We start from the raw sequence: 15029 nt of genomic DNA on the forward strand, positions 1-15029 counted from the left end.
CAGGCTCAGAGGGAGGTGAAAGGCTATCCCAACTGCCACTGCCCTGACATGAGAGGGCAAGCTGAAGAGGCAGGCAAATCTTCATTGTGCCCAGGCTCAGAGGGAGGTGAAAGGCTATCCCAACTGCCACTGCCCTGGCATGAGAGGGCAAGCTGAAGGGGCAAGCAGATCTTCATTGTGCCCAGACTCAGAGGGAGGTGAAAGGCTATCTCAACTGCCACTGCCCTGGCATGAGAGGGCAAGCTGAAGGGGCAAGCAGATCTTCATTGTGCCCAGGCTCAGAGGGAGGTGAAAGGCTATCCCAACTGCCACTGCCCTGGCATGAGAGGGCAAGCTGAAGGGGCAGGCAAATCTTCATTGTGCCCAGGCTCAGAGGGAGGTGAAAGGCTATCCCAACTGCCACTGCCCTGACATGAGAGGGCAAGCTGAAAGGGCAAGCAGATCTTCATTGTGCCCAGGCTCAGAGGGAGGTGAAAGGCTATCCCAACTGCCACTGCCCTGACATGAGAGGGCAAGCTGAAGAGGCAGGCAAATCTTCATTGTGCCCAGGCTCAGAGGGAGGTGAAAGGCTATCCCAACTGCCACTGCCCTGGCATGAGAGGGCAAGCTGAAGGGGCAAGCAGATCTTCATTGTGCCCAGGCTCAGAGGGAGGTGAAAGGCTATCCCAACTGCCACTGCCCTGACATGAGAGGGCAAGCTGAAAGGGCAAGCAGATCTTCATTGTGCCCAGGCTCAGAGGGAGGTGAAAGGCTATCCCAACTGCCACTGCCCTGACATGAGAGGGCAAGCTGAAGAGGCAGGCAAATCTTCATTGTGCCCAGGCTCAGAGGGAGGTGAAAGGCTATCCCAACTGCCACTGCCCTGGCATGAGAGGGCAAGCTGAAGGGGCAAGCAGATCTTCATTGTGCCCAGGCTCAGAGGGAGGTGAAAGGCTATCCCAACTGCCACTGCCCTGACATGAGAGGGCAAGCTGAAGGGGCAAGCAGATCTTCATTGTGCCCAGGCTCAGAGAGAGGTGAAAGGCTATCCCAACTGCCACTGCCCTGACATGAGAGGGCAAGCTGAAGGGGCAAGCAGATCTTCATTGTGCCCAGGCTCAGAGGGAGGTGAAAGGCTATCCCAATGGCCACTACCCTGGTTTCCCTTCCCCCATTGCCATTTCCTTTTCTTTGTGTATCCTATCTTGTTCAAATCGTCAAACTAATAATTTACAAGTCATTCTGAGAGCCTTTGTGGCTGAAGAGCAGAGTTCAAATACTTTAAACCAATCCATCAATAACAAGCACACTTAGCCTGTGTGTTACACAAGGTATCCATTCCTTTGTGTAATCCAATTTTCACATGTAACCCGGAAATCTATTTTTCTCACCTGAAATGAAAAATGTTTGGGGATTAACAGTTGAAGCTTGCTGAACGTGGTAAAGTTTAACAGAAGGAGTTTTTGTCAAAGGCTTTCATGGCCAGGTTGCGATGAGTTTTTCAGCCTGTATGGCCATGTTCCAGTAGCATTCTCTCCTGACATTTCACCTGCATCTGTGGCAAGCATCCTCAGAGATTTGTTTAGAGGTTTGTGGGAAATGAGGCAAGGAAAGTGTCTGTGTGTGTGTGTATGTGTATGTGTGAAAGGTTAATCAATTCTGCAGTGTAGATGTATCTTTAGCCGGGCTACAATTGCTAGAATATAAGCTACAGAGTGACAAAGTAACTTTTCAAGCCTGGAGTTGGTGATACATTTATTCTTGCAGAGGCCGGGACTCTTTTTTAAGAGTCAAAACTTGGCTGTTTGAGCAAGCATTCGCAGATGCAGCGTAACAAACTAATTGAGATCCCTGGAACGACTGGACAATGCGACGGGAAAATGATTTTAGTGATGAGATGCTGATGACTTGTGTTTTATGGTTTTTATTAATGTATTAATGTTTTTATATGGTTTATATTATATGTAATGTTTTTAACTGTATTTATGTTGTTTGGGGGCATTGACTGGCAACTGCAAGCCACCTCGCGTCGCCTCCGGGTTGAGAGGGGTGGTATATAAATATGATAAATAGATACATACATACATACATACATTCACTGCAGTGCATCAATTCTGCATCTGCTGTGAATGCTTTGATGATGTATTCCTACATAAAAGGGTGTTTGGCTTCTGGTACCTTTTGAAAATATCAGAGGCTGGATAGCCATCTGTCAGGAGTGCTTTGACAGTGTATTCCAACATGGCAGGGAATTGGACTTCTGGTATCTCTTTTTAAAAAAAAAAAAAAAAGATGATGGATGGCCATCTGTTGAGAGTGCTTTAATTCTGCATTCCTACATAAAAGGGAGTTGGATGCTAAGAGTAAGAGTTGTTTGGCTCTGAACATGCTGCCTTGGAGCATGATCGGAGTCTCCTTCTCTTGAAGTTTTAAAGTAGAGGCTGGATGGCCTTCTGTCGGGAGTGCTTTGACAGTGTATTCCTGTATGGCAAGTAGTTGGACTCCTGGTACCATTTTTTAAATCAGAGGCTAGACGGTCATCTGTTGGGAGTGTCTTGATGGCATATTCCATCATGGAAGGGAGTTGGACTCCTGGTACATTTTTTGAAAATCAGATGCTAGATGGCCATCTGTTAGGAGTGTTTTGGTGGTGTATTCCATCATGGAAAGGAGTTGGACTCCTGGTACCTTTTTAAAAAACAGATGCTAGATGGCCATCTGTAGGAGTGCTTTGACAGTGTATTCCTGTATGGCAGGGAGTTAGACTCCTGGTACCTTTTTAAAAATCAGATGCTAGATGGCCATCTGTGGGGAGTGATTTAGTGGTGTATTCCATCATGGAAGGGAGTTGGACTCCTGGTACTTTTTAAAAATCAGATGCTAGAGGGCCATCTGTTGGGAGTGTTTTGATGGTGTAATCCATAATGGAAGGGTGTTGAACTTCTGGTACATTTTTAAAAATGAGATGTTAGATGGCCATCTGCTGGGAGTGTTTTGATGGTGTATTCCATCATGGAAAGGAGTTGGACTCCAGGTACCTTTTTAAAAATCAGATGTTAGATGGCCATCTGTTGGGAGTGTTTTGATGGTGTATTCCATCATGGAAGGGAGTTGGACTCCTGGTACCTTTTAAAAAAATCAGATGCTAGATGGCCATCTGTTGGGAGTGTTTTGATGGTGTATTCCATCATGGAAGGGAGTTGGACTCCTGGTACCTTTTTTAAAAAATCAGATGCTGGATGGCCATCTGTTGGGAGTGTTTTGATGGTGTAATCCATAATGGAAGGGTGTTGAACTTCTGGTACATTTTTAAAAATGAGATGTTAGATGGCCATCTGCTGGGAGTGTTTTGATGGTGTATTCCATCATGGAAAGGGGTTGGACTCCAGGTACCTTTTTAAAAATCAGATGCTAGATGGCCATCTGTCAGGAGTGCTTTGACAGTGTATTCCATCATGGAAGAGAGTTAGACTCCTGGTACCTTTTTTTAAAAAATCAGATGCTAGATGGCCATCTGTCTGGAGTGTTTTGGTGGTGTATTCCATCATGGAAGGGAGTTGGACTCCTGGTACCCTTTTAAAAAATCAGATGCTAGATGGCCATCTGTCAGGAGTGTTTTGGTGGTGTATTCCATCATGGAAGAGAGTTGGACTCCTGGCACCTTTTTAAAAATCAGATGCTAGATGGCCATCTGTTGGGAGTGTTTTGATGGTGTATTCCTAACAGCGACAAGGTGAGCCATTCATGAAACACTTTCCCCTTAACTTTCCCCCAGATCCTCCTCCCCACCCGCCTCTATTTCCCTGCTGGATTCAAAGTTGCCCTTTTGGACCAAGGATGAATCCTACATTCAGAGCACGGGTTCAACCTCCCAGAGTCTCCAGGGGCGGGCGGGGCGTGGCCACTGGGGCAAGGAGCCTCCTTGCCCCAGTGGCCACGCCCCCTTCCGCCCACGCCACGCAAAGTCCGCACGTCTGATCCAGACAGAAGCACAACCTGTGGTCTCAGCGGCTGCAACAGCAAGCAAGCAAACATGGTGAGTCCATAGGCTACCTTTTAGCTGCTGGGGATTGACACTGCTGGAGGAAGCTTTGAAATAGGCAAAGCAAGCCAGGGCTGGGAAGTTAGTTAGTTAGTTAGTTATTCCTTAACTCCAATCCATCTCTATTCTGTAGAATGAATGCAATTTGACTGCCATGGCTCAATGCTATGGAATTATGGGAGTTGTAGTTTGACAAGGTCTTTGTATAAATAAAAACGTAATGTTCTTTTGTGGGATTAACAGAACTCAAAAACCACTGGAGGAATAGACACCAAATGTGGACACAAGACACCTAACAACCCAATGTATGTCCTTCACTCAAACAAATTGATTTTGTCATTTGCTGGGATTTATAGTTCACCTACAATCAAAGAGCATTCTGAACCCCACCAAGGATGGAGTTGAACTAAACTTGGCACACAGTTCTCTCATGACCAACAAAAAATTCTGGAAGCGTTTCATCGACAGTGTTCTTTGGTTTGGGAGTTGTAGTTCACCTACATCTAGAGATCACTGTGGACTCAAACAATGATGGATCTGGACCAAATTCTACACGAATACTCAATATGCCCAAATGTGAACACTGGTGGAGTTTGGGGAAAATAGTATCTTGACATTTGGGAGTTGTAGTTGCTGGGATTTATAGTTCACCTACAATCAGAGAGCATTCTGAGCCCCATCAATGGTGGAATTGAACCAAACTTGGCACACAGTTTTCCCATGACCAACAGAAAATCCTGGAAGGGTTTCGTGGGCAGTGTTCTTTGGTTTGGGAGTTGTAGTTCACCTACATCTAGAGATCACTGTGGACTCAAACAATGATGGACCTAGACCAAACTCTACACGAATACTCAATATGCCCAAATGTCAACACTGGTGGAGTTTGGGGAAAATAGAATCTTGACATTTGGGAGTTGTAGTTGCTGGGATTTATAGTTCACCTACAATCAAAGAGCATTCTGAACCCCACCAAGGATGGAATTGAACTAAACTTGGCACACAGTTCTCCCATGACCAACAAAAAATTCTGGAAGGGTTTCGTGGGCAGTGTCCTTTGGTTTGGGAGTTGTAGTTCACCTACATCCAGAGAGCACTGTGGACTCAAACAATGAAGGATCTGGACCAAACTCTACACGAATACTCAATATGCCCAAATGTGAACACTGGTGGAGTTTGGGGAAAATAGAATCTTGACATTTGGGAGTTGTAGTTGCTGGGATTTATAGTTCACCTACAATCAGAGAGCATTCTGAACCCCACCAATGGTGGAATTGAACCAAACTTGGCACACAGTTCTCCCATGACCAACAGAAAATACTGGAAGAGTTTCGTGGGCAGTGTCCTTTGGTTTGGGAGTTGTAGTTCACCTACATCCAGAGAGCACTGTGGATTCAAACAATGAAGGACCTGGACCAAACTCTACACAAATACTCAATATGCCCAAATGTGAACACTGGTGGAGTTTGGGGAAAATAGAATCTTGACATTTGGGAGTTGTAGTTGCTGGGATTTATAGTTCATCTACAATCACAGAGCATTCTGAACCCCACCAACGATCAAATTGGGCCAAACCTCCCACACAGAACCCCATGTGGGCCACAGCAACGTGTGGCAGGGGGCGGCTAGTAAATAATAAATGAGCCTTCCACCAAACTACAACTTCCAGGATTTCATTGCAGTGAAAGTGGGCTCAAAGTTCTTATATGTCGCTGTACCCTTGAGATTCCTGGGGTCCATCCACACTGTAGAATTGATGCCCTATAGATGTAAATGTAGAATTAATGCCCGGTGGCGCAGTGGGTTAAATCGCTGAACTCCTAAACTTGTTGAACCCGCTATCAGCCCCAGCTCCTGCCAACCTAGCAGTTCGAAAACATGGAAATGTGAGTAGATCAATAGGTACCACTCCGGCGGGAAGGTAATGGCACTCCATGCAGTCATGACCTTGGAGGTGTCTATGGACAATGCCGGCTCTTGGGCTTAGAAATGGAGATGAGCACCAACCCCCAGAGTCTGACTCAACTAAACTTAATATCAAGGGAAACCTTTATCTTTACCTAGATTTAAAAAGGCATTGTTAGGAATGACCTATTGTTTGCATCCTTATCTGTCATCTTGTTTTGCCTAATACAAGATCCTAGAGTTAGAAAGGGTTTCCATCCAATCCAAACCCTTACTATGTAGGAAAACACAATCAAATCACTCCTGACAGATGGCCATCCAGCCTCTGATGAAAAATCTTATACTATGAACAATGTAGAACATCATGCTTCAATATCTTAGATTCATAGAATCAGAGTTGGAAAAGACCTCTAAGGTCATCCAGCCCAACCCCCTTCTGCCATGCAGGAACACACAATCAAAGCACACCCGACAGATGGCCATACAGCCTCTGTTGAAAAATATTATACAGTAATCAGTGTAGAATATCATGCTTCGGTATCTTAGATTCATAGAAGAGTTGGAAGAGACCACTAAGGTCATCCAGTCTAACCTCCTGCTATGCAGGAACACACAGTAAAATCACTCCGGACAGATGGCCATACAGCCGCTGATGAAAAATCTTGTACAGTGATCAATAGAATATTATGCTTCTGTATCTTAGATTAATAAAATCATAGAATTGGAAGAGACCACTAAGATCATCCAGCCCAACCCCCTTCTGCCATGCAGGAACACACAATCAAAGCACTCCCGACAGATGGCCATACAGCCTCTGTTGAAAAATATGATACAGTGATCAGTGTAGAATAGCATGCTTCACTATCTTAGATTCATAGCAGAGTTGGAAGAGACCACTAAGATCATCCAGTCCCAACCTCCTGTTATGCAGGAACACACAATTAAAGCAGTCCCGACAGATGGCCATAGAGCCTCAGTTAGAAAGTCTTATACAATAATCAGTGTAGAATAGCATGTTTCAGTATCTTAGATTCATAGAAGAGTTGGAAGAGACCACTAAGATCATCCAGTCCCAACCCCCTGGTATGCAGGAAGACACAATGAAAGCAGTCCTGACAGATGGTCATACAGCCTCTGTTGAAAAAACATATACAGTGATCATTGTAGAATAGCATGCTTCACTATCTTACATTCATAGAAGAGTTGGAAGAGACCACTAAGATCATCCAGTCTAACCCCCTTCTGTCATGAAAGAACACACAATCAAAGCACTCGCAACAGATGGCCATACAGCCTCTGTTAGAAAATCTTATACAATAATTAGAGTTGAATAGCATGCTTCAGTATCTTAGATTCATAGAATCATAGAGTTGGAAGAGATCACTAAGGTCATCCAGTCCCAACCTCCTGCTATGCAGGCACACACAATTAAAGCAGTCCCGACAGATAGCCATCCAGCTTCTGATGAAAAATCTTGTGCAGTCATCAATGTAGAATATTACGCTTCAGTATCGTAGATTCATAGAATCATGGAGTTGGAAGAGATCTAAGGACATCCAGACCAACCCCCTTCTGCCATGCAGGAACACATAATCAAAACACTCCTGACAGATGACCACCCAGCCTCTACTTTAAAACTTCAAGAGAAGGAGACTCCGATCATGCTCCAAGGCAGCATGTTCAGAGCCAAACAACTCTTACTCTTAGCATCTCTCAGACTGACGTGATCTATTTTCGGCTGATTTGTAAACAAAGACATTTGTGATTGTATAAATAAAGATTATTATTATTTTTATTATTATTAGCTGTACCTGCCACGTGTTGCTGTGGCCAACCTTCCCTCTTTCTCTCCTTCTTTCCCTCCTTCCTTCACTCCCTCTTTCTTTCATTCCCGTCTTTCCTTCTCTTCTTCCTTCTCTATCTCTTTCCTTCTTTCCCCCTTTTCTTTCTCTTCTGCTGTCTCTCTTTTCTTCCTTCTCTTTCCTTCTTTCCTTCCCTCCCTCTTTCTCTACATCTTCCCCTCTTCCTTTGCTCCCTCTTATCTTCCTCCTTTCCTTTTTTTCTTTCCTTCTCTCCTTCCTTCCTTCTGTAACTTCCCTTCCTTCCTTTCCCCTTTTTCTTTCCACCCTCTTTCTCTCCTTTCTTCCTTCTCCACCTCTTTCCTTCCTTCTCTCTTTGCTTCCATGCTTCCTTCTCCCTTTCCTTCTTTCTTTACCTCCTTTTCTTTTCTTTTCTTTCTTTCTTTCTTTCTTTCTTTCTTTTTCCTCCTCTTCCATCCCTCTTTCTTCCCTTTTTCTGTATTGTCATGTAGCTTTTCATCATTTAGCTTTTGGGGGCTTTTTAAGTCCCTTCTGCTGTGTTTTTTAGTGTTTTTATGAGTGAAGAACATACATTGCGGTATTAGGTGTATTGTGTCCAAATTTGGTGTCAATTCCCCCAGTGGTTTTTGAGTTCTGTTAATCCCACAAACGAACATTACATTTTTATTTATATAGATTATTATTTGTCGTGTCAGGAGCGACTTGAGAAACTGCAAGTCGCTTCTGGTGTGAGAGAATTGGCCGTCTGCAAGGATGTTACCCAGGGGACGCCCGGATGATTTTGATGTTTTTATCATCCTTGTGGGAGGCTTCTCTCATGTCCCTGCATGAGGAGCTGGAGCTAATAGAGGGAGCTCATCCACCTCTCCCCGGATTCGAACCTGCAACCTGTCGATCTTCAGTCCTGTCGGCACAGGAGTTTAACCCACTGCACCACCGAGGGCTCATTATTATTATTATTATTATTATTATTATTATTATTATTTATCTCCATAGCTGCAGGTAGTTTCTCCTGGAAACCCTCCTTACCACTCACCTCTTCACTCGATTCCTTATCTGCTGTTGCTCCTTCTGGCTCCTCTAACTGGCCTTGAACCCTGCACTGTCCAAGCCAGTCTTTTCACAGATTGACCCATCATTTCCTAGACTTGAGGGCCATCACTTTGTGCCACAGGAAAGCTCACAATCCCTCGCAAAATCATCACTCAAACCATCAGCCTTTGACTGATCTACAATACACTGTTGATGTCTCATCAAACTCCAACTTGCATGATTCAGGAGCCCCCGGTAGCGCAGTGGGTTAAACCCCTGTGCCGGCAGGACTGAAGACCGACAGGTCGCAGGTTCGAATCCGGGGAGAGGTGGATGAGCTCCCTCTATCAGCTCCAGCTCCTCATGCGGGGACATGAGAGAAGCCTCTCACAAGGATGATAAAACATCAAAATCATCCGTGCATCCCCTGGGCAACGTCCTTGCAGACGGCCAATTCTCTCACACCCGAAGCGACCTGCAGTTTCTCAGGTCGCTCCTGACACGACAAAAATAAATAAATAAACTGAGCCATGGCAATTCAAGTGGTGCCAACCAGCATTCATTCTACAGTGTAGATGCATCCTTGGTTTGTGGACCTTCTTAAGAATCAGATTAGATAAGTATGGAGTCTGATATATGCTAAAGAAGGTCTAAAGCAGTGTTTCTCAACCTGGGGGTCGGGACCCCTGAGGGGGTCGCGAAGGGGTGTCGCCAAAGACCATCAGAAAACATAGTATTTTCTGTTGGTCATGCGGGTTCTGTGTGGGAAGTTTGGCCTAATACTATTATTGGTGGGGTTCAGAACACTCCTTGATTGTAGGTGAACTATAAATCCCCGTATCTACAACTCCCAAATTTCAAGGTCTATTTTCCCCGAACTTCACCAGTGTTCACATTTGGGCATGTTGAATATTCGTGCCAAGTTTGATCCAGATCCATCATGGTTTGAGTCCACAGTGCTCTCTGGATGTAGGCGAACTACAACTCTAAAACCCAAGGTCAATGCCCACCAAACCCTTCCAGTATTTTCTGTTGATCATGGGCGTTCTCTGTGCCAACTTTAGTTCAATTCCATTGTTGGTGGGGTTCAGAATGCTCTTTGTTTACAGGTTAACTATAAATCCCAGCAACTACAACTCTCAAATGGCAAAATCAATCCCCCCGCCAACCCCACCAGTATTCAGATTTGGGCATACCGGGTATTTGTACCAAATTTGCTCCAGTGAATGAAAGTACATCCTGTAGATCATTATTTACATGGTGATTCATAATGTTAGGGTTCTGGTTGGGGGTCACCACAACATGAGCAACTGTATTAAGGGGTCGCAGCATTAGGAAGGTTGAGAACCACTGGTCTAAAGTATAGTAATGTACAATTTCTATGAACATGTCTTCAAGTCACTTGCCAACTTATGGCAACCCCCATAAATTTTACAGGGTTTCCCTGGAGTCTAATATATACTGAAACGTATCTATTATGTAGGAATATTATGTAGGAATTGTGCAGTCCTTGTCAATTGCACTAGTTGTCTTGTATGTAAAAGGAACCCAAAACCCTTCACCCAAAACATTCTTAGAGGGACAATATTTGTAGTATATGTTAACCTGGCAAGGCAGACACTTGAACAGTCACAACATAGCATTGTTTGGAGGAAATAGATCCACCATATAAAGTGTTACTTGCGGTTTCGTGATCTTAGTGGGTAATATGTTTTGTTTGGGGTAATATCCATTTTGTGCCTTTTTGCCACCCCCAATTGAAGCCTGAAGGGAAATTGCTATGCCTTTTGAACTCCCTTTTGAAGTAAGTAGGAAAACTTTGACCTGAGTTTGTTTGTTTGTGCATTTCTAATTTACTGTAGAGAACTGGGAGCTTGGGAACAACAGCTTTTATTGATTTGGTGTTCTCCTTGAATATGCTGTAATGGGAAGCATGTGTTCTTTCAAGCTCTGTGCAAAGCATGTGAAAAGCATTAAGTTTATGTCCATGAAGCATTTGAAATTCACGGTTTAAAGCTATAGGGTGAAGTGGAAAAAATGAGGACCAGACCTGGCAAATAACCAAAAAAGTATGATGGCCTTCGGCACTGGAATGAGAGAACTTAATAATCACCATTTCTCATAAGCCTGTAAATTGAAGGAAAATGTGGCATGACTTCTGCTATTGGACATTTGCCACAGACATAAAATGGCATTCACTAGATGTTAGCTCCCATTTACAGTGGGCTAGCCATTGGTTATATCTACTAGGGAAGGCTTGTCTAACCTATGAATGCCAATGAATGTGACCCAACACAAAATTGTAAACTTACTTAAAACGTTATGAAATTTTGTTTGTTTTTTTTTGATGTAATTTGAATGTGGTTCTTTAGCACGAACTTTGTAGACAGTAGGGGGCCCCTGGTGGTGCAGTGGGTTAAAGCACTGAGCTACTGAGCTTGTTGATCGAAAGGTCGCAGGTTCGTTTCCGGGGAGCGGCGAGAGCTTCCGCTGTCAGCCCTAGCTTCTGCCAACCTAGCAGTTCGAAAACATGCAAATGTGAGTAGATTAATAGGTACTGCTCCGGCGGGAAGGTAACGGCGCTTCATGCAGTCATGCCGGCCACATGACCTTGGAGGTGTCTACGGACAACGCTTGCTCTTCGGCTTAGAAATGGAGATGAGCACCACACCCCAGAGTCAGACATGACTGGACTTATTGTCAGGGGACTACCTACCTTTTTGTAGACAGTAACGGAATGGAATAGAATCATTATTGTATGTTACATCTACAATTTCAGAGTATTATTCATAATTTGCATTATCTTTGCAAACAGTTCAGCCAGATCTTAAAAGACCTTTCAAACTGTGCAGCACATAATTAAGATCATTATGTGAAGATATAGATATATAGATATATAGATATATAGATATGAGGCTTGTTTGATCAAAAAAATGGTTCAAAACTCATTTCGGATGTAGGGGGCTGGTGGTTTTATTCTAAAGTCAATTCCGATTTTCACAGCAAAAAATGTTCAAAACTTTTCAAAACTTCAGAGACTTCCGAATCCTTTCATTAATGGTTTGAAAGTATTATTTCCTGTTTCATTGGGCGGTCTTTACTTTGAAAGTAGTTGTTTTACTCCAAGAGCGGAGAAAAGCAAGCAGAGAAAATTCACCCTTCTCTGGTTTATAACTGGCTTCTCTGGCTTGAGCCAGAAATGGCGGGGAGGGGGAGCAAATGGGAGGAAATTCACCCTTCTCTGGGTTATAACTCACTTCTCTGGCTTGAGGCAGAAGCAGGGGAAAGCAAGCTGAGAAAATTCACCCTTCTCTGGTTTATAACTGGCTTCTCTGGCTTGAGCCAGAAGTGGGAGGAAAGCAAACGGGAGGAAATTCACCCTTCTCTGGTTTATAACTCCCTTCTCTGGCTTGAGTCAGAAACAGGAGGAAAGCAAGCGAAGAAAATTCACCCTTCTCTGGTTTATAACTCACTTCTCTGGCTTGAGCCAGAAGTGGGGGAAAGCAAGCAGATAAAATTCACCCTTCTCTGGTTTATAACTCCCTTCTCTGGGTTGAGCCATAAGTGGGAGGAAAGCAAACGGGAGGAAATTCACCCTTCTCTGATTTATACCTCATTTCTCTGGCTTGAACCAGAAGTTGGGGAAAGCAAACGAGAGGAAATTCATCCTTCTCTGGTTTATAACTCACTTCTCTGGCTTGAGGCAGAAGCAGGGGAAAGCAAGCTGAGAAAATTCACCCTTCTCTGGTTTATAACTGGCTTCTCTGGCTTGAGCCAGAAGTGGGAGGAAAGCAAACAGGAGGAAATTCACCCTTCTCTGGTTTATAACTCCCTTCTCTGGCTTGAGGCAGAAGCAGGGGAAAGCAAGCTGAGAAAATTCACCCTTCTCTGGTTTATAACTGGCTTCTCTGGCTTGAGCCAGAAGTGGGAGGAAAGCAAACAGGAGGAAATTCACCCTTCTCTGGTTTATAACTCCCTTCTCTGGCTTGAGCCAGAAGCAGGAGGAAAGCAAGCGAAGAAAATTCACCCTTCTCTGGTTTATAACTCACTTCTCTGGCTTGAGGCAGAAGCAGGGGAAAGCAAGCTGAGAAAATTCACCCTTCTCTGGTTTATAACTGGCTTCTCTGGCTTGAGCCAGAAGTGGGAGGAAAGCAAACAGGAGGAAATTCACCCTTCTCTGGTTTATAACTCCCTTCTCTGGCTTGAGGCAGAAGCAGGGGAAAGCAAGCTGAGAAAATTCACCCTTCTCTGGTTTATAACTGGCTTCTCTGGCTTGAGCCAGAAGTGGGAGGAAAGCAAACAGGAGGAAATTCACCCTTCTCTGGTTTATAACTCCCTTCTCTGGCTTGAGCCAGAAGCAGGAGGAAAGCAAGCGAAGAAAATTCACCCTTCTCTGGTTTATAACTCACTTCTCTGGCTTGAGCCAGAAGTGGGGGAAAGCAAGCAGAGAAAATTCACCCTTCTCTGGTTTATAACTCCCTTCTCTGGCTTGAGCCAGAAGTGGGAGGAAAGCAAACGGGAGGAAATTCACCCTTCTCTGATTTATACCTCATTTCTCTGGCTTGAACCAGAAGTTGGGGAAAGCAAACGAGAGGAAATTCATCCTTCTCTGGTTTATAACTCACTTCTCTGGCTTGAGCCGGAAGCGGGGGAAAGCAAGCAGAGAAAATTCACCCTTCTCTGGTTTATAACTCACTTCTCTGGCTTGAGCCAGAAGTGGGGGGGGGGGAAGCAAATGGGAGGGAATTCACCCTTCTCTGGTTTATAACTGGCTTCTCTGGCTTGAGCAAAGGCCAGGGACCAGAAGTGAGGGAAAAGCTGAATCATTTGCAACTCACTTCCTGAGTTGGAAAAAAATGGCGAGACTAGATTCGGAAGTGCAAGGGGACTTCCAGTTTCCTAAAAAAGTTCAAAATCACTTCAAAAAGGTAATCTTTCCGACTTTATTCCAAATAACGAAGATTCTGACTGGACCTAACCATGCCTAATAGATAGATAGATCGATAGATTTGCTTGTCTGTTCTGGAGGTTATCATGAAAATTATGCACAGACTTTTTTTTTTGCTCATCAGTTATTAGAGTTAGATTATTTTATGTGTTGCCTAAAACCCTGAATTTTGAGAAGACCCAGAGAAGACAAAAGATTGGACACCTCTGTTCTATGGTGTCTGTGTGTAGGGCTTGGGCAAAAAACTGTATTTTGGTAGTGATGGGCGAGATGACAATCCTGCCCCCTAGCATTGCACAAACTAGAAATCGGAATTTTCCATTAATCCATGGGGAGTTGGTTTGGCCTGACCCACATCCGCCCAGTGAAGCCATCAGCTCTTGCAGTTGGAGTATACGGCTCTTGCAGTTGGAGTCTGGGTTGGGTTCGCTTCAGGCTGGATACACACTGCCCTAAATCCCAGATCTGGTCCCAGTTGATTTGCCTTGAACTTGATTATATGAGTCTACACTGACTGATAATCAGATCCTGGAATATAGGGAGAAGGAGGCAGAATGTTGGTTCCCCAGAAACTGTTCAAGACATGATTCTGCCTAAGGAAGATAACCAAATGATGAATCCCACCATCTCCAATTCCAAATGCATAAGGGAAGTTGAATCTTAATACTAGCGATGGGACAGTATCATCCCCGAGGTGTAAAGCTATACCTATATATTTGTAAAGCTATTGTCTCCCAACCCTGCTATATACCTGCGAGACATGGACTATCTACAGACATCACATGCAACTCCTAGAACAATTCCATTAGCATTGCCTTCGAAAAATCTTGCATATCTCTTGGAAAGAGAAGCGGGCAAATGTCAGCATACTAGAAGAAGTAAAGACCACCAACATTGAAGTATAGAAAATATGTTTCGGTTCAGGATTTTCCCCCCCCACAGAAAACCCATTTTCTGTGTTTTTGCACAAAAACATGCTATTTCCTTTGCAGAATAATTCTCTGCAACCCTTTGGAATATCAAACACAAGGATAAAATTGTGATAAAATTATTTCTGGTCTTTTCTTTTTCTCTCAGATGTCAATTATCAGAAAAATCTCTCCTTTTTTGCTTTGAAAAATTGCAGTTATTATTTATGTATTTTACTGCTAAAAATGAGAGGGGGGGGGAACCCTCAATTCTGCCAGCTACCTGGAGTGCCAAAGGTTCCTCACTATTTATTTCTTTTTTTAATGGTTTGGAAGGAAATCTGAATCGGAGTTTAAGATCTTCTGGGGAGGCCCTGCTCTCGCCCCCACCTCTATCA

At 44.0% G+C, this 15029-nt stretch overlaps 1 protein-coding gene across 1 annotated transcript in view; it reads left to right on the forward strand.

The window, feature by feature from the left end:
• Positions 1 to 3913: 3913 nt before the first annotated feature.
• PCBD1 (pterin-4 alpha-carbinolamine dehydratase 1) overlaps positions 3914 to 15029 on the forward strand; it is a 38903-nt gene continuing 27787 nt past the window's right edge. Inside the window, exon 1 of the mRNA XM_060768848.2 lies at positions 3914 to 4015. Within this exon, the coding sequence (XP_060624831.1) occupies positions 4013 to 4015 (3 nt within the window). The 5' untranslated portion in view covers positions 3914 to 4012. The remainder of the gene's footprint in view (positions 4016 to 15029) is intronic.

The sequence above is a fragment of the Anolis sagrei genome, chromosome 3 (genome assembly GCF_037176765.1).
Source record: "Anolis sagrei isolate rAnoSag1 chromosome 3, rAnoSag1.mat, whole genome shotgun sequence".
Taxonomy (NCBI): domain Eukaryota; kingdom Metazoa; phylum Chordata; class Lepidosauria; order Squamata; family Dactyloidae; genus Anolis; species Anolis sagrei.